Source organism: Myotis lucifugus, unplaced genomic scaffold, assembly GCF_000147115.1.
Source record: "Myotis lucifugus unplaced genomic scaffold, Myoluc2.0 scaffold_50, whole genome shotgun sequence".
Taxonomy (NCBI): Eukaryota; Metazoa; Chordata; class Mammalia; order Chiroptera; family Vespertilionidae; genus Myotis; species Myotis lucifugus.
The window spans coordinates 336,817-356,688 of record NW_005871098.1 but is presented as its reverse complement, the minus strand read 5'-3'; the positions used below and the strand labels follow the sequence as shown (position 1 = coordinate 356,688).

Sequence of the window (19,872 nt, the reverse complement as noted above, 5' to 3'; positions counted from 1 at the left end):
TATATATATATATATATATTTTAAATGTATATCCCAGAAAAATATTTCCCCTTTGTTTAACCTATCTATGTATTCATCTATATTTGGAAAAGGAGAATATAGTAGAGAACGTATAGGCCTGAGTTTAGTGAATGAAACTAATTAAGCTATTAGTAGAAGAAGAGAGCAAGCGATGAGAGGAAAATCAAAAGTACAAAATAAAAACAAAAGCAAAAAAACAAACAAACAACAACAAGAAAAGAAAAAAAATATTGGCTAGTGCATAAAGAGAAAAGACAAGGGTCCATGGACTTGGAACAGGGGAGAGGAAATTCGATATATGAGTAAGCCAACAGAGACTACTATAATAGTAATGTGTCAATAAAGCAGATAAAGAAGATTAACTTTTAACAAGTAGTAAAATTAAAAGAGACAGAAAAACTAACACAGGAATAGGAGAAGAGAAACAAGATGAAAAAGGTAGAAGTGAGGAAGAAAAGGTTGGCAAAAAGGAAAAAATGAGATAAATAATGATAAAAAAGTAAAAATAGAATGTAGAACAGTAATCCAAAAGAAAAATAAAGGGTTAAAAAATAAGTAAAAATAGAAATAATGATAACAAAAAATAAACATAATAAAAAATAAAGAAAAAGGAAAAAAATAATTTTTTAAGTAGAAGATAAAAAAGTGAAGTAATGAAGTGTCATTTGCTTTAGTTGAGTTTTAATCTCCCATGGGGCCTGATTTAAGACCCCTCTGTACTCTTCTGTCTGCCACGTCTATGTTTCCTGAAGATAATGTGCTCTACAACACAATACCAAGTGTGAAAGGAGACGGCATCTGGGTGGTTAATGAGCAGTCAGGCTCCATGGCTTTGTATCTCTGTCTGAAAATGCCCAGCACCAGACAGTTGTGGCTCACCTCTGTGATGTGTCCCTGCCAAGGTCACTGGGGTCAGCTTTAGCTCGTACTGCTCACTTTTGCAAGATGCTCTCTAAATCTCTGCTCCTCCTGGCTGAAGAGGGTGCCAGGTACAACCGGATTCCTCCCCTCATTGGGTTCAGCTTCTCCTTAAGCCCCCAGCTTCAGGGTGCATCTGTGGCTTTTCTCAGTGTTTCTCCATTCTTACCTCCCCAGTTTGCTCCCACTTGCCCACGTTTAACTGTTTCAGTGCATGGTATATTTATACATGAACAGAGAATCCTTTGTTGAATTATAGCTATTGAAATAGTTGAAACTCCAAGGGGATCAGCCTAAAATGACACACTAGATCAAATGGATTTAATTGATATCTTCAGAGCATTTTACTCCAAAGCAGCAGAATATGCATTTTTTTCAAGTGCACATGGAAACATTTTCTAAGATAGACAAGATGTTAGGACACAAAATAAGTCTCAATAAATTTCAAAAGATTGAATTCATATCAAGCATCTTCACTGACCATAATTGTATAAAACAAGAAATCAATCACAGGAAAAAAACTGAAAAACACACAAGGACACGGGGGCTAAATAACTTGTTACTAAACAATGAATGGGTTAACAGTGAGATAAAGGAAGTAATCAAAAGATACCTTGAAATGAATGAAAATGAGAATACAACAACCCCAAATCTATGGGACACAGCAAAAGCAGTCTTAGGAGGGAAAATCATGGTGTTATATTCCTACCTCAAACAAGAAAAATCTCAAATAAACTAACTTTACACTGAAAGGAACTAGAAAAAGAAGAACAAGCAAAGCTCAAAGTAAGGAGAAGGAAGGAAATAATATCAAAGCACAAATAAATGAAATAACATCTAAAAGAAAAAAGAAAAAATCAGTACAAAGGGTCAGTGAAACCAAGAGCTGGTTCTTTGAAAAGATAAACAAGAATGACAAACCTTTAACCAGACTTATCAAGGAAAATAGAGAGATGGCCTAAGTAAGTAAAACCAGAAATGAAAGAGAAGTAACAACTGACTCTACAGAAATACAAAGGATTGTAAGAAAATATGAAAAACTATATACCAACAAATTGGACAATCTGGGAGAAATAGATAAATTTCTAGAAACATCCAATCTTCTGAAACTAAATTAGGAAGAATAATGAAATTGAAGCAGTAATTAAAAAACACACCAAAAAACACCCAACAAACAAAAGTCCTGAACTGGATGCCTTCACAGGTGAATTTTGCCAAATAATGAAAGAACTAACACCTGTTCTTCTCACACTATTCAAAGTAATTCAAGAGGAAGGAAGACCCCCAAGGTCATATTACGGGATGTGCATTATCCTAATTCCAAAACCAAATAATGACACTACAGAGAAAGAAAATTATAGGCCAATATCCCTGACAAACATAGATGCTAAAATTCTCAACAAAATATTAGTAAGCCAGATCCAGCAGTACATTGAAAAGATCATATACCAATCTAGTGGGCTTTTTTTCTGGGGAAGCAAAGGTGGTACAATATATGCAAATCAATAAACATGATACACCACATAAACAAAATGAAGGATAAAAATAACATGATCATATCAATAGGTACAGAAAAAGCATTTGATAAAATCTATCACCCATTTATGATGTAAACTCTTACCACAGTGGGAATATAGGGAACATATCTCAACATAATAAAGGTAGTGCTTGACAAGCCTACAGCCAATGTCTTACTCAATGGGCAATAACTAAAAGTGTTTCTCTTAAGATTAGGCACAAGAAAGAGGTATCCACTTTCACCACTCTTACTCAACATAGTGCTGGAAATTTTAGCTACAGAAGAATTAAAACTGTCTTTATTTGCCGATGACATGATACTGTATATAGAGAACTCTAAAAATTCCACCAAAAACCTAAAATTTAAATGAATTCAGTAAAGTAGCAGAATATAAAATAAATACCCAGAAATCAATTGCATTTTTATACACCAATAATGAACTGTCAGAAAGAGAAACAAACAAACAAAAATCTCTCTCACAATTGCTTAAAAAAATAAAATACCTGGGAATAAATTTAATCAAGGATGTAAAAGACCTGTACTCAGAAAATTATGAGACACTGAAGAAAGAAATTGAGGAAGATAGAAATAAGTAGAAGCATATATCTTGTTCATGGATAGGAAGAATTAACATCATTAAGTTATACATACTAACCAAAAGCAATCTACAGATTGAATTCAATTCCTATGAAAATACCAATGGAATATTTCTACAGACTTAGAACAGGTGTTTCAAAAATTTTTATGGAACCACAAAAGACCATGAATAGCAACAGCAATCTTGAGAAAGAAGAACAAGGTTGGAGGAATCACCCTACCTGATATCAAACTATACTAATCAAAACCGCATTGTACTAGCATAAAAACATACATACAGATCAATAGAATGTAACAGAAAGAAATCCACACCTTTATAGTCCATTAATATTTGACAAAGGAGGTAGAAACATACAATGGACTGAAAATAGTCTATTCAATACATGGTGTTGGAAAATTGGATATATATGTGTAAAAAATGAAACTAGACCACCTTACACCACACACAATAATAAACTCAAAATGGATTAGACTTAAATTTTAGACTAGAAACCATAAAAATCCTTAAAGAAAGCATAGGCAGTAAAATCTTGGGCATTTCTCCTAGCAATATTTTTTCTGATATATTGCCTCAGGCAAGGGAAACAAAAAAAAATCAGATTGGACTACATCAAATTGAAGAGTTCTTGCACAGCACAGGAAACCATCAACAAAATGTAAAGACAAACCACTGAATAGAACATATTTGCCAGTGATACATCTGATAAGGGGTTAATATCCAAAATTTATAAAGAACTTATAAAACTCAACACCAAAAAAACATTCAAACCTATTTAAAAAAATGACAAAAGATCTGAATAGACATTTCTCCAAAGAGGACGTACAGATGGTCAATAGATATATTAAAGTTGCTCATCGTCACTAATCACCAGAGAAATGCAAATTAAAACCATAATGAGATACCACCTCACACCTGTCAGAATGTCTATCATCAATAAATCAACAAACAACAAATGTTGGTGAGATTGTGGAGAAAAGGGAACACTAGTTCACTGCTGGTGGGAATGCAGGTTGGTGCAGCCACTATGGAAAACAGTATGGAGTTAATTAACAAAAAAATTAAAAATGGAACTGCATTTTGACCCAGTGAATACTCTTCTGGGATTTAGCCAAAGAAACCTGAAATACTAAATCAAAAGAAAATATGTACCCCTATGTTCATTGCAGTGTTATTTACAATAGGCAAGACTTGGAAGCAGCCCATGTGTCCATCAGTAGATGAGTGGATAAAAAAGCAGTGGGACCAGCTGGACTAACCTATGAACCAGGAGGCCACGGTTCAATTCCAGGTAAGAGCATATGCCCAGGTTGTGGGCTTGATCCCCAGTGTGGGGTGTTTAGGAGACAGCCGATCAATGATTCTCTCTCATTATTGATGTTTATCTATCTCTCCTCCCTTCCTCTCTGAAATCATTAAAAATATATTTTAAAAACAACCATTATTTAAAAAATAAAAAAAGCAATAGTACATTTACACAATGAAATACTACTCTGTGATAAAAAAGAAAAATTTAACTTTTGGGACAGCATGGATGGACCTGGAGAACATTATGCTAAGTGAAATAAGCCAGATAGAGAAAGACAAGTACCATATGATTTCACTCATATGTGGAATATAATAAGCAAACTGAACTACCAAGCAAAATAGAGACAGACTAATAGATAGAGAACAGGCAGACCACTCTGGTCAGGGGAGGTATGCTGGGGATTGGAGGGATTGAGCATAAAGAAAGATAACTCATGAACAACAGTGTGGTTTTTGTGGGGGTGTAGAAGGATGGGTGGAGGTGGAAGGGGGTATGAGGGTGATAAAAGGTGATGGAAAAAAATAAAAGAAAGGTAAAATATGGGTCAGATCTGATCATTCCACTGCAATTAAACAAATTCCAAACATTTTGCTATGGTCTTTAGGTCTGATCAGACCTCTATCTTCATTCATTGTCTTGTTTTTTCTTGTTTTTTTTTCATTCACTATGTTCCAAACATGACTTCTTTCTCTCCCTTGAGTATTCTAAGCTCAGTGGCACACGAGGGCCTTTGTCCTTACTTTTCTGTCTTTCTGGATCTCTTCTCCTATATTTTTGTGTAGAGTCTCCATTCATAGTTCAAATAGTTCAAAGGTCATCTTCTGAGAGAGGGTTACCCTGACTCTCATGTTTTTCTTAAACTTTTTACTTCATAACTGAACTATCTAAATTTAATCTTAAATATTTATTGACATATTTTTAAATCTCATTCCACTAGAATATAATGTCCAGCAGTGTGTCCATCTGGTTTACTGCTATATTTTCAACATCTATAATAGTACCTGGTACATAATAGGTGCTCAGTAAACATTTTTGAACTAAGGAAGGTATGAGTGAAAGGTAACTGGAGGCTAAAAGAATCACTGAACTTGTTACATGTATTACTAAGTAGTAATAATAAGTATGTTTTTAAAGTATGAAATATTTTATTTTTCAGGATTAATTGGAATACCTCAAAATGTCAGGTAAGTTTTTGTGAATAAGTTTTAATATGCTTTATTTTAAAATGTGAATTTTGTGATTGCTTTCCTTAAAAATTATAGATTTTGCCTGGCTATATGGCTCAGTGGATAGAGTGTTGGACCTTGGATTGAAGGGCTTCAGGTTTGATTCCGGTCAAAAGCACATACCTTAGTTGCAGGCTTTATTATCCTGGCTCCCAGTCGGGGACCATGCAGGAGGCAACCAATTGATGTGTCTCTTTCTCCCCCTTTTCCTTCCATTTGCTCTAAAAAATCAATGGAAAAATATCCTCAAGTGAGAATTAGAAAATAATAATAATTAAAAAAAAACGTATCCTCAGTGAAGATTTTAAAAATTGTTTGAAGTTTATTTCATTTTGAATTTTTTTTATTAAGTATTTGGAGAGTATATATTCATGTACGTATACTTATTTATACATATGAGCATTCCTTTCTATCTTTAACAAAAAAGGGTTAAAAGGGATTTACATTGGCATATATGTGTGGAAAGATCTCTAAAGTATGTGGGGAAATTTGGATAAAGAAAAATACAGGTAGAAAAGTAAGTCTGCAAAGAGAGGTAGTAATAAAAAGCCTGTGACAGCAGCTTGTCTTCATAGAGGAGGGCTCAAAAGTAGCCCCTGCATTTTCAAGCAATGCAAGACATGATACAAGGAGAGAAACACACTGTTTATGGGATTTGTGTGTGTGTGTGTGTGTTTGTGTGTGTGTATGTGTGTGTGTGTGTGTGTGTGTGTTTGATTGTTTTTAGATAAAAGTCAGTTAGTTAAGAGATTCAGAACTTTTCCTTATAGTGAGTCCAATGAAAGGGTTCTCTGATTTCAACAAGAGGAAAAGTGACTTCAGTACTCCCTTGAAGCAATCGGGGTGACTTAGGTCTTTCAGGATGAATAGGGCAGAGTGTGAATCCCTGGAAATGTTGACTAAATCACCTCTAATTGAACTGCATATGTCACCACTGGCTTTTAAATCATTTAGTATTCATCATGCTCTGTTTTGAATTTACTAAGTATTTATCGTGTTATGTTTTGAATTTATTTAAACAGCCATTTTCCAAAATGGATTTATGAAAAATCTGATTCACTCTATATATGACTTTACATACTATGAAAAAGAATTTTCGACACTGTGAAAGGAAGTTATGTAGGTAGGAATCACATCAGAACAGCTGAAGCTAGTAGCTGAAAGTTCCTTGCTTTGATCATAGCACAATGGTTTAATATTTTCATTTTTAATCCATATTCAGCCTGAAAATCTATCAAATACTATAATAGGTTGATGTCTAATATACTTATGAATTATGATTTTTGTATGAAATATGAGTGTATTACTTATTGGTTATATGCAATGGTGCATGCCAACAAGAAAAAGTGAATGTATTCTGTTATATTATCATTTCCATTGTAAATCATGTGCCCTATCTTTCCCCAAAGGTGTAGTCCCCACAGCCCCTAAGCAACCTACAGATGAAATGGGAAATCAATTAAAGTCACCTGATCCAAGACCTGATGCCCCTCCAGACTATAATTCCCATTTTGTACCAGGTACGTTAAATATTCAGAAAGGATTTTTCCTCTCTCCAGACAATTATACTAATATTTAAGATTGCTTTTAAAAATAATTAGGGCAGTGGGTGGAGGTGGAAGCAGCCAAAGAGGGGATAAACGGTGGTGGAACAAATAAAATAAAAGCAAAAATAATGCCTAGCCGATGAGGCTCTGTGGGTGAGCTTTGACCAGGAGGTCACAGTTCAATTCCGGTTAGGGCATATGCCCAGGTTACAGGCTGGGCGAGCATGAGGCAGCCGAACAATGATGCTCTCTCAGCACTGATGTTTCTCTCTCTCTCTCTCTCTCTCTCTCTCTCTCTCTCTCTCTCTCTCTTTCTCTTTTCTTATCTGAAATCAATAAAAATTCATACAAAGAATATCCAAACATTCAAATAATAACTAAAACCTATCCTCCTCAGGCTATTCCAAAAAATGCAAGAGGAAGGCACACTTCCAAGGATTTTCTATAAAGCCAACATTACCCTAATCAAAAAACCAGATAAAAACACTACAAAGAAAGAGAATTATAGGCCAATATCCCTGATGAACATAGATGCTAAAATCTTCAACAAAATTCTAGCAAACTTGATCCAGCATTACATTAGAAAGATCATACACCATGACCAAGTGGGATTTATTCCAGGGATACAAGGCTGGTACAATATCCATAAATCAATAAATGTGGTACCTCACATAAACAAATTGAGAGATAAAAGTCAAATAATCATATCAATTAATGCAGAAAAGGCATTTGACAAAATCCTGATAAAAACTCTCAGCAAAGGGGAATAGAGGGATCATAACTCAACATAATAAAAGCCTTATATGGCAAACCTACAGCTAACATAATACTCAATGGGCAAAAACTAAAACCATTTTCCCTAAGAATAGGAACAAGACAGGGATGCCCACTTTCACCACTCCTTTTTGACAGAGTACTGGCAGTGCTAGCCATAGTGATCAGACAAGAAGGAGAAATAGAAGGCATCCAAATTGGAAAAGAAATAAAACTGTCATTATTCTTGACAAGATATTGTACATAGAAAACCCTAAAGACTCAGTAAAAAAACTAATAGACTTAATAAATGGATTCAGCAATGTAGCAGGATACAAAATTAACACCCAGCAGTCTGTGGCTTTTTTATACACCAATAATGAACTCACAGAAAGAGAAACTAAAAAAACAATCCCATTTAACCATTGCAACAAAAAAAATTAAGATACCTAGGAATAAGTTTAACCAAAGAGGTAAAGGACCTGTACTCAGAAAATTACAGGACACTGAAAAAAGATATAGAGGAAGACATAAACAAATGGAGGAATATACCATGTTCATGAATTGGTAAAATCAACTTTATTAAAATGTCCTTACTTCCCAAAGCAATCCGTAGATTCAGTGCAATCCCCATTAAAATACCAATGGCATATTTCAAAAACCTAGAACAAACTCTCCAAAAATTCATCTGAAATAAAAAAGACTCCAAATAGCTGTAGCAATCTTGAGAAAGAAGAACAAAGTTGGACGATCACAAGACCAGATCCCTACAAAGCCACTGTTCTCAAAACTGCCTGGTATTGGTACAAGAACAGACATATAGACCAGTGGAACAGAACAGAGAACCAGAAATTGACCCAAGCCATTATGCTCACTTAATATTTGACATAGGAGGCTAGAGCATACAATAGAGTCAAGACAAGTCTCTTCAATAAAAGATGTTGGACAAATTGGACAGATACATGCAAAAAAATGAAACTTAGACCACCAACTTCCACCATACACAAAAATAAACTCAAAATGGATAAACATAAGATGGGAAACCATAAAAGTCTTAGAAGAATCCGTAGGCAGCAAAATATCAGACATATGTCCTTTCAGTATTTTTACCGATTCAGCTCCTAGGGCAATGGAATCTAAGGAGACTACCTCAAAGTAAATAGCTTCTGCACAGTGAAAGAAACCATCAACAAAACAACAAGAAAAGCTCACTTTATGGGAGAAAAAATTTGCCAATGTTATATCTGATAAGGATTTAATCTCCAAAATTTATAGGGAACTCATACAACTTAACAAAAGGAAGATAAACAATCCAATCAAAAAATGGGCAAAGGACCTATCTAGACACTCTCCAAAAGAGGACATACAGAAGGCCAAGGGACATATGAAAATGTGCTCAAAGTCACTAATCATTCAAGAGATGCAAATCAAAACAACAATGAGGTACCATCTCACACCTGTCAGAAGGACTCTCATCAACAAATCAACAAAGGACAAATGCTGGCCAGGATGTGGAGAAAAAGGAACCTTTTTGTATTGCTGGTGGCAATGCAGACTGATGCAGCCACTGTGGAAAACAGTAAGGCGTTTCCTCAAAAAATTAAAAATGGAACTTCCATTTGATCCAATAATCCCACTTCTGGGAATATAGCCCAAGAAAATAGAAACACCAATCAGAAAGGATATATGCACCCTTATATTCATAGCAGCACAATTTACAATAGCTAAGATTTGGAAACAGCCTAAGTGCCCATCAGCATATGAGTGTATTAGAAAACTGTGGTACATCTACACAATGGAATACTATGCTGCTGAAAAAGAAGGAACTCTTACCATTTGCAACAGCATGGATGGAACTAGAGAGCATTGTGCTAGGGAAATAAGCCAGTCAGAGAAAGATAAATATCACATGATCTCACTCATTTGTGGAATATAATGAACAACATAAACAGATGAACAAAAATATAACCAGAGTCATAGAAGCATCGAACAGACTGTCCAACCTATGAGGGAAGGCAGGGTGTGAGGGGGTAAGAGATCAACCTAAGGACTTGTATGCATGCATATGAGCATAACCAATGGACACTAGGGGGGTTAGGGCAGGTGCTGGGGGAGGGAGTGGCTGTGGAGAGGTCAATGGGGGAAAACGGAGACTTATGTAATACTTTAAACAATAAAGAATTATATATATACTAGAGGCCCGGTGCACAAAAATTTGTGCACTCGGTGGGGGGGGGGTCCCCTCAGCCCAGCCTGTGCCCTCTTGCAGTCTGGGACCCCTCAGGAGATAACGACCTGCTGGCTTAGGCCTGCTCCTGGGTGGCAGAGGGCAGGCCCAATCCCTAGGTGCAGCCCCTGGTCGGGCTCAGAGCAGGGCTGATTGGGGAGTTGGGGCGCCGCCCCCTGTCATGCACAGAGCAGGGCAGATTGGGAGGTTGCGATGCCACCCTCAGTCACGCTCAGGGTGGGGCCGATTGGGGGGTTGGGGCACCGCTCCCTGTCACACTCAAGGCAGGGTCGATGGGGAGGTTGCGGCGCCACCCCCTATCACGCACAGAGCAGGGCCAATCAGGGGGTTGGGGAGCTCCCCCCTGTCATGCACAGAGTAGGGCCGATAGGGGAGTTAGGGCACGGCACCGCCCCCTGTCACTCACAGAGCAGGGCCGATCAGGGGGTTGGGGCGCCGCCACTGTCACACTCAGGGCAGGGCCGATGGGGAGCTTATGGCTCTACCCCATCACAGACAGAGCAGGGCCCATGGGGGGGGGGGGTTGGGACGCCCCACCCTGTCACACACAGAGCAGGGCCCATCAGGGGGTTGGGGCGCCTTCCCCTGTCACAAACAGAGCAGGGCGGATAGGGATGTTGTGGCCCTGCCCCCTGTCACACACAGAGCTGCAGGGCGATCAGGGGGTTTGGGCGCTGCCCCCTGTCACACTAATCTGGTGCCAAGAGGCCTCGTGGCTCCACTGATCCCGGTGCCTGGAGGCATATTACCCTTTTACTATATAGGATAGAGGCCTGGGGGCCGGCTGGTTTGCCCTGAAGGGTGTCGTAGATCAGGGTGGGGTCCCCACTGGGGGCCTGGCCAGCCTGGATGAGGGGATGATGGCTGTTTGCAGCTGGTCACACACCCTTCAGGGTGGGGGTCCCCACTGGGGTGCCTGGCCAGTCTGGGTGAGGGGCTGAGGGCTGCTTTCAGGCTGGCGGTTGTTGAATAAAGCTCCCAACTGCTCCTTTTTTTTTCTCTTTTTTTAAAATTTTATTCTGGGCCAGCTTTAGCTCTGGCTCTAGCTCTGAGGCTTCGTATCTGGTTTGTTTGCATTCTATAATCGAAACAATGTATAACTTCAGCTCTGAGATCCCGGCAGGCTGAAAGCTGGTTTCTGGAGTTTTGTTTCACTTCTACATTTGCAACATAGTACATAGTTGCTTAGAGTTGCAACTCAGAGGCCGGCAAGTCAGGCGGGGAACGTTGGAGTCTGCAGTCCCTGGAGCAAGCAAGCCTCATGTTCGCTTCCAGCTGCCTGGCTGCCGGCCGCCATCTTGGCTGACAGTTAATTTGCATATACTCACTGATTAGCCAATGAAAAGGGTAGCGGTCGTATGCTAATTACCATGTTTCTCTTTTATTAGTGTAGATATATATATATATATATATATATATATATATATATATATAATTATAAACTAAAATCAAAATTAATTAATTGAATGTTTCAATAAAGATTGACTGACTACAGGGTGCCAAGTAGTTTACTAGGTGTCAATTAAGAACATATTCTTTTCGTTATTGTTGTTAATCCACACCTGAGGATATTTTGTCCATATATTTTTATTTTTGTATTTTTTCCATTTTTTAAAAAATTTATTGTTCAGATTATTACAGATGTCCCTCTTTCCCCCCCCATAGCTTCCCTTCACCTGGTTCCCACCCCACCCCAGGCCCTCGCCACCCCACTATCCTTGTCCATAGGTACTGCATACATGCATATAAGATCTTTGTCCCATCCCTTCCTGCACCCCTTACATCCCCTTCCCCCAGAGAATTGTCAGTCCACTTCATTTCCATGCCACTGATTCTATTACATTCACCAGTTTATTCTGTTCATCAGACTTTTTATTCATTTGATTTTTAGATTCACTTGTTGATAGATATGTATTTGTTGTCACTTTGTTGTTCATAATTTTTTATCTTTACCTTTTTCTTCTTCTTCCTCTTCTTAAAGAATACCCTTCAACATTTCATATAATACTGGTTTGGTGGTGATGAACTCCTTTAGCTTTTTCTTGTCTGTGAAGCTCTTTATCTGACCTTCTATTCTAAATGATAGCTTTGCTTGATAGAGCAATCTTGGTTGTAGGTTCTTGCTATTCATCACTTTGAATATTTCTTGCCACTCCCTTCTGGCTTGCATAGTTTCTGTTGAGAAATCAGCTGACAGTCATATGGGTACTCCCTTGTAGGTAACTAACTGTTCTTCTCTTGCTGCTTTTAAGATTCTCTCTTTGTCTTTTGCTCTTGGCATTTTAATTATGATGTGACTTGGTGTGGTCCTCTTTGGATTCCTCTTGTTTGGGGTTCTCTGCGCTTCCTGGACTCATAAGTCTATTTCTTTCATTGGGTAGGGGGAGTTTTCTGTCATCATTTCTTCAAATAGGTGTTCAATATCTTGCTCTCTCTCTTCTTCTGGCACCCCCATAATTTGGACGTTGGTACACTTGAAGTTGTCCCAGAGGCTCCTTACACTATCTTCATATTTTTGGATTCTTTTTTCTTTTTGCTCTTCCAGTTGGGTGTTTTCTGCTTTCTTGTATTTCAAATCTTTGACTTGATTCTTGGGATCCTCTACTCTACTGTTGAATCTCTGTGTATTATTCCTTATTTCAGTCAGTGTATGCTTAATTTCTGACTGGTCCTTTTCCATTTTTTTGGCATTCTCATTAAGTTCCTTGAAGGTCTCACTAAGTTTCTCAGAGATTTCTAGAAGATTTTTTAGTAACCTTATAACTGTGGTTTTGAACTCTACATCCAGTAGTTTGCTTTCTTCATTTCTTTCATTTGTGACACATTTCTTTGTCTCTGCATTTTGGCTGCTTCCCTGTGTTTGTTTACCTCCAGGCCAATTGGCTGTGAGGACCAGCTGTGTCTACAGTGGAAGAGCTGCTATGCAGGAGATACCCTTATGGGGCAGGACTTGCTTCAGTGGGCTTTGGTGCTCACTGAGTCTGCACCTTGAGTGTGTCACTTATGGATGTGAAGAGTTGTAATCTGGTATGGACTCGCACTGACCACTGGTTACACTGGCTCTTGGATCTCCAAGGAGGTGCAAATTCAGCCACTGCCTGAGGCCACCCAACAGGAGCTACAGAGAGATCTGCAGATTCCTCCTCTTTGTATGGGTTTTGGAAGTGCCCAGATGAGGTGAAGCAAGGCAGGCTGCTGCATTGCTGGCCTTTGTCTTCTTTAAATAGCTTTGGGGATCCCTGACCCAGCTGCAGTTTGACAGGTTTTAGACTGAAAAAGGACAGGCCATTCATATGCAAAGGCCGCTGTGCACAGCTTGGTTAGTGTTGTAAATTGAGTGGGGTGGGGTCTCAGGGAGTCTTCAGGGCGGAGCAAATAGCAATGGCTTCCAGTCAGGCCTGCACTGGAGAAATCTGACCACTGCTGCACGCACCTCTGTCTGGAAGAAAGCTGCCCCTGTGTTCCTACCCTGATGCCAGACAGTCCAGTTTCTCCCTGTATGTGTCTGGGTCCCCCAAAGTCTTGCCCGGCACTGGAACTCAGAGCACGTGGGAGTTTGTATCTCCCTCCATTTAAAAAGCGGCATACCTGGGTGTCAGCTCCTTCCGCACCTCCACGCCTCCGCATCTTCTACCAGTCTCAATGCTCTTTCTTCTTTATTTTTCTACTTGTAGTTCTTCACTCAGCCAAGTTTCTCGTGGTTCTGGATGATAGTTGTTATGTATTTTAGTTGTAATTTTGATATGGTTGTGGGAGGCAGCAAGTACAGGTATTTACCTATGCTGCCATCTTGGTTCTCCTCTGCCCATATATTTTTAGAGAGAATGGAAGGGACGGGGAGAAGCTGAGAAAGAGGGAGCAAGAGAAACATCCTCCATTGATTGGGGATCGAGCCTGCAACCAATGTATGTGCCCTTCATCTAAATCCAACACAGGGCTCTTCAGTACTAGGGCAAACTCTTTAACCACTGAGCAAAACCTGCTATGCCAAGAACACAATGTTATCTTTGTAGGCTACTGAGGAATGAAGATGTACAAACATTGATGTCATTCTTTTTTCTCGATCATGGAAATGTTAAGAGAATATTGTAGGGGCATAAACAGATGATAGTAACTGACTACAAAAGACCTGAGAAAATTCCTAACTGAGGAAGTCTTGCTTTGCTGGCACAATAAAGAGTTTCTAGGCCAAACAAAAAGGAGAAGAGACCGTGGCTGGCCAAAAGAACAATATGTACAAAATCACAGGCCATGAAGGTCTGGTATGAAGAATGCATCGGACAAATGGCAAGAGAAATGGAGGTGAAAAGCCATGACTGCTACTTAGGAGCTTGTAGTGTTACTAATATGATAATACGTCTGAATACACGCTTGTGGTGACACAGAAAAATGGAGACACATACTGCCAGTGAAAATCTGAGTTATAGTCTTTTTAGAAATTGATTTTGGGACATTAAAAATGGCAGTGGAATAAATGGATGCTGCACTTACACTCTCCCAGGACAGAACTGGAAATACAACTAAAATACAGCCAAATTCCTGAATAATCAAATGAAGACTTGCTGGAGAGTCCTGATTACTGAGGATGGAAAGTGGGGACCGCAGAGACTGGTAGGAGGGGCAGAGTCATGAAAGGTCTGGCTGCACTCCCACAGACAACAACTGAAGTCCTGAAGAGATATCTCAGCTGTGGGGGGTTGCCACTGAACTCTGGGGTCTAATATCCAAGTTGCCCTCCCCCACCCCCAGCCAAGAGCACCAGAACTGAGAAGGGTATCTACACAACATCTGATTGAAAAACAGCAGGGTTGTTATCTGCCAGGAAGAGATAGCTGGAAATGCAGGTGCCCTCTTAAAGGGCCAATGCACAAAATTCCCTGTGGAGCAACTCACCTTGTACTCTGGCTGAGGGAGGGTAGAATTAACTGGAACTGTGTGAGCAGAAACCAGAATCAGTAGCTCTGAAGTTAGAATTCAAAAGGAAGACACCCCAGTTTCCTGTTCTGAGTCATTTCCTTATGTAGTGGAGGTCATCTTCCTCACACAGAAATTTGCTATACACAGGCAGTTTTGCCTGAGGGGAGGACAGTTGACACACTCTATCAGAAAACATCTTGCCCCACTGTGCAGTTTCTCAAGCCCATTAAGAAACTGAGAGTAATAATTAGCCTCCAGGGAGAAGCAATTACCCCATGCTGTTGAAAAAAAGCCACACCTGTGGGCAATTGCCTGAGGGCTATTCAAGAAGGAATCCTATTGGTTTGTAGGCAGAGTTGGTCTCTAGATACCTTGAATCTTTGCCTGATCTAATTAGTCAAAAACAGCATTTGACACTATCATGCACTAGAGATTGAGAGGTATAGCAGATCTACCTAGTACATAGTCACAAACCCACATGGACAGTCAAAATGAGGAGACAAAATGACAACCCCCAAGTGAAATAACAAGAGTATTCTCCAGAAGAAGAGAGAAACGAAATGGAGATAAGAAATTTATCAGATATAGAGTTCAGATTAATGATGGTAAAGATGCTCAACAGCATAAGAAAAGATAGAGTAAATATGAAAATAGAAATAAAGAATGACACAAAACAAGTAAAGAACACATTGAAAGGAATACATAGCAGATTAGGGGAAGCTGAGGATTGGATTCATGAATTAGAAGACCAGGTTGAAAAAGTCACTCAATCAGAGAACCAAAAAGAAAAATACAACTAAAAAACAGGAGGACAGCTAAAGGGAGCTGTGGGACACTATGAAACATAATAATATTCAAATAGTAGATGTGCCAGAACAGGCAGAAAGTGATAGAGAACCTGATTGAAGAAATATTGGCAGAAAATTTCCCTAACCTGGTAAAGGAAAAAGTCACACAACTTCAGGAAGCACAGAGAACCCCAAGCCAGAAGAACCCAAACAGGCCCACAGCCAGACACATCATAATTAAAATGCCAAAAATTAGAGATAAAGAGAGAATCCGAAAGGCAGCAAGAGAAAAGCAAACTTACCTACATAGTAGTTCCCATAAGGCTGCCACCTGATTTCTCATCAGAATCTCCACAGGCCGGAAGGGAATGGCATGAATGGTACTCAAGGTAATGGAACACAAGAATCTGAAACCAAGATTACAATATCCAGCAGGGTTATCTTTTGAAATAATGAAATAAAGAGCTTCCAGACAAAAATAGGCTCAAGAAGTTCATCACTGCCAAGCCAGCATTACAAGAAATGCTAAAGGGACTGCTCTAATGAGAAGAAATAGTGAGAGTAACCTAGATATACAGAATTAAATTGGCAATAAACAAGTACCTATCAATAATAACAATGTAAATGGATTAAATGATCCAATCAAAAGATATAGGGAGGAACAAGACAGGGATGTCCACATTCACCACTCTTATTCACCATACTACTGGAAGTCCTAGTAACAGCAATTAGATAAGAAGAAGAAATAAAAGGCATCCAAATTGGGTAGGAGGAAGTAAAACATTATTTGCAGATGACATTATATTGTACATAAAAAACCCTAAAGACACCATCAAAACACTACTAGATTTATAAATGAATTTTGCAATGGAGTAGAATATAAAATCAACACCCCAAAATTGATGTTTTTTTTAATGCACCAATAATGAATTCTCAGAAAGAGAAACTAAAAAAACAACAACCCATTTTTCATTGCAACAAAAAAAATTAAGATTCTTAGGAATAAACTTAACTCAGGAGTTAAAAGACTTGTACTGAGATAACTAAAGGACACTGGGAAAAGAGATAGAAGAAGATATAAACAAATGTTCATGGATTGGTGGAATCAACATCATTAAAATGTCCATACTACCCAAGGCAATCTACAAGTTCAATGCAATCCCTATTAATATCATAGACCTAGAACAAACATTCCAAAAAAAAAATAGATGCAGCAATCTTGAGAAAGAAGAACAAAGTTGAAGAAATCACAATACCAGATTAAATTATACTACAAACCCACCATAATCAAAACAGCCTGGTAGTGGCACAAGAACAGGCATAGAGATCAATGGAATAGAACAGAAACCCAAAAAATCTATTCAAAGTGTTACATTCAATGAATATTTGACAAAGGAGACAAGAACATACCATGCAGTCAAGACAGTTTCTTCAGTAAATGGTGTTTGGAAAATTGGACAGATACATGCAAAAAAAAATGAAACTAGACTACCAATTTACTCCATTCACAAGAATAAACTCAAAATGAATGAAATACTTAATTGTAAGTAGGAAACCATAAAAATCCTAGAAGAAACCATAGGCAGAAAAATCTCAGATATTTCTTGTACCAATATGTTTATGGAAGATCTCCTAGGCGCAGTGGTTCTCAACCTTCTGGCCCTTTAAATACAGTTCCTCATGTTGTGACCCAACCATAAAATTATTTTCGTTGCTACTTCATAACTGTAATGTTGCTAATATTATGAATTGTAATGTAAATATCTGATATGCAGGATGGTCTTAGGTGACCCCTGTGAAAGGGTCGTTCGACCGCCAAAGGGATCTCGACCCACAAGTTGAGAACCGCTGTCTAGGGCAAAAGGAAACTAGAGACCCAGTGCATGAAATTCGTGCACGGGGGCAGGGGAGGGTGGTCCCTCAGCCCAGCCTGCAAGGTTGCAAACGCAAGTGTTCCGTGTCTGGCCTGGCCAGAGGCCAGGCTCACTCATTTCAAACCGATTAATTTGCCAACTCAAAAACCATGGCTATAATCTCAACTGCTATCTGATTTTAATCCTCCTGAGTATTTATATATTTTCTTCTCTCGTCCCTCCAAAAACTAATCCTAGAGTTTTGAGAATCTGGGAACTTGGGCAAAAGAGAAAACAACCAAGAAATCTGAAATCACAGTTCATTACCTCAACCAAAACCAACAGTGCCTTTTTGTTTGTATTGGCCCAACTCAAATGATCAGATCATGTGAATCATAAAGCACAAAGTACAGGTGTTCTTACTGACTGAAATGTCCAAAGTGTAATTAAGTGTGCTTTCTTGGTAGCAGTGTCATTTACTCTATGCTTAAAACTTTGCATTTCCTTAAGCCTCTCTCTTTGTCGTACAGGCACACGCGGTTGCATCATACTCAGATTCGCCAACTGGGACTGGGGAGTGTGTGTTTTTCCTACCGGTCCTCAGCATTAGCTGTCAGATGCACTAATCATTGTTTCCTTGCTGCATCTACCGCAGTGGAACACAAGCTCCTGGCAAGAACAGCACCCAGAGAGCATTCCTGACAGATGCGTGGTTTGCTTTAGCCAGGCACTCGGCTGGATAGTTTCCTCTAACCATGAACACCCACTTTTAATCCTTGGAGCTGGCAGGGCACAGGCTGACTGGGTCCCCGCTAGAAGGGGAAAGGGTTTTACACTCACTCCGCTAGGCTGCCGGACCTGAGCAACAATCTCTCAGCCAAACTCCTCCAACCCTCATGGACAGGCTGTCCATAGCTCTCGGGTGCTTAGAGAATGCTGAGGTTCCCTCTCTGCGAAAGGGAGCGCAGGCTCACCCAGCTTTAAATCTGGGCACTGGAGGTAGACCGGAAGTTAAGGGAGCGAGGGTGCAGGAGGAAGCTAAACGCAGGAGGCAAAAGAAGCCAGAAAGGAACGGAGTGCAGGAGAGAGTGGGGATCTTGGGAGCCATTAGGGACGTGGGTGAGAGCCAAGACGCCTTAGGGAGTTTGGGGAAATGGGACGCCAGAACCGGCGAGTTCAGAAAGGGGTGTGTTTACAGGCACCAGGAGGCGCTGGCTTGGAGATCTGCAGAAGACTCCCCAGAGCCTTCAAACTGTGGGTGCGGAGGATGTGGGGAGTTGGGGCAGGGGGTAGGAGGAGACAGCTAGGGACGTGCCTTTGCCCGGGTTGGCTGTAGGAGTCTCGCGTAAGGCTCTGGAGGTTGGCTTGGAGGAGTGGGAGCGGGGTGGGGTGGGTGTAGGGTGCGTGGGTTGCAGGCTCAGCATGCTCAGAAACATGCTGAGGTGCTGACGGCTGTTCCAGCAGCGGCAGTGGCTCCAGCAGTGGCGGCAGCACAGACAGTGCACAGCTCCGGCAGGGAAGGCGCCCAGCACCCATGCCTCCGGCTCCGTGCCGCAGCTGCCCTGACCTGGCCGTGACCTTCCTCCACGGGCCCAGCTGCCCCGACCTCTGGGGTGTTCCCCAAACGCAGCCCAACCCCGCCACACCCCTCGCCCCTGGCCTATTCACTCCACTTTCCATCATATTGGCATAAAGTTCAAGTTCTTCGCGCAGAGTATAGGTCTTTCATAAATTTCACTCCTTCCCCACCTTCCTTTCTACCTCACTTGCTAAATCTCCATTCATGGCCATTACCCCTGCAGGACTGAGCCTCCTCTGTGCAACTGCTCATCTGCATCTTTTCTCCTTGTAAAACCTTTGCCCACCATGGAGTCGCTGGTGAGGTCTACCAGTAAGTGTCAACACTTACCTCTAGGGTACCTCCTATGCCTAGGTCAGCTCCCCCTCCACTTTAATCTCATCACATACTATGCATCTATCTCTGATTATACCAGTCTCTCACGTCATGATGACCATTTGCTTTTCTTACAAATTTATGAGTTCTCCACAGCACTGGATGTCCTTAAAGACAGGTGTGTCTTTGTACACCTTTCTGTTCCTAGCAGCAAGCACAGCAGCTGCTTCTGGAAATGGGCTTGAGGAATGTTTTCAAGATAAAGTAATACTGATTTATTTCAT

The 19,872-nt window shown here is 40.1% G+C and overlaps 1 protein-coding gene across 4 annotated transcripts in view; it reads left to right on the top strand.

Annotated features, from left to right (window-relative positions):
• Positions 1–19,872, top strand: part of PLSCR4 (phospholipid scramblase 4) — a 67,258-nt gene that overhangs the window by 14,371 nt on the left and 33,015 nt on the right. For 2 of the 4 annotated variants that reach the window (XM_023753747.1, XM_006088628.3), the window contains exons 2-4: positions 4,238–4,344; positions 5,519–5,546; positions 6,998–7,108. The exons of 1 other annotated variant lie outside the window; for it this stretch is intronic. In XM_023753747.1, coding sequence (XP_023609515.1) covers positions 5,540–5,546; positions 6,998–7,108 — 118 coding nt within the window. In that variant the 5' untranslated portion in view covers positions 4,238–4,344; positions 5,519–5,539. The remainder of the gene's footprint in view (positions 1–4,237; positions 4,345–5,518; positions 5,547–6,997; positions 7,109–19,872) is intronic. One more of the 4 variants, XM_023753746.1, reaches the window with a different exon arrangement.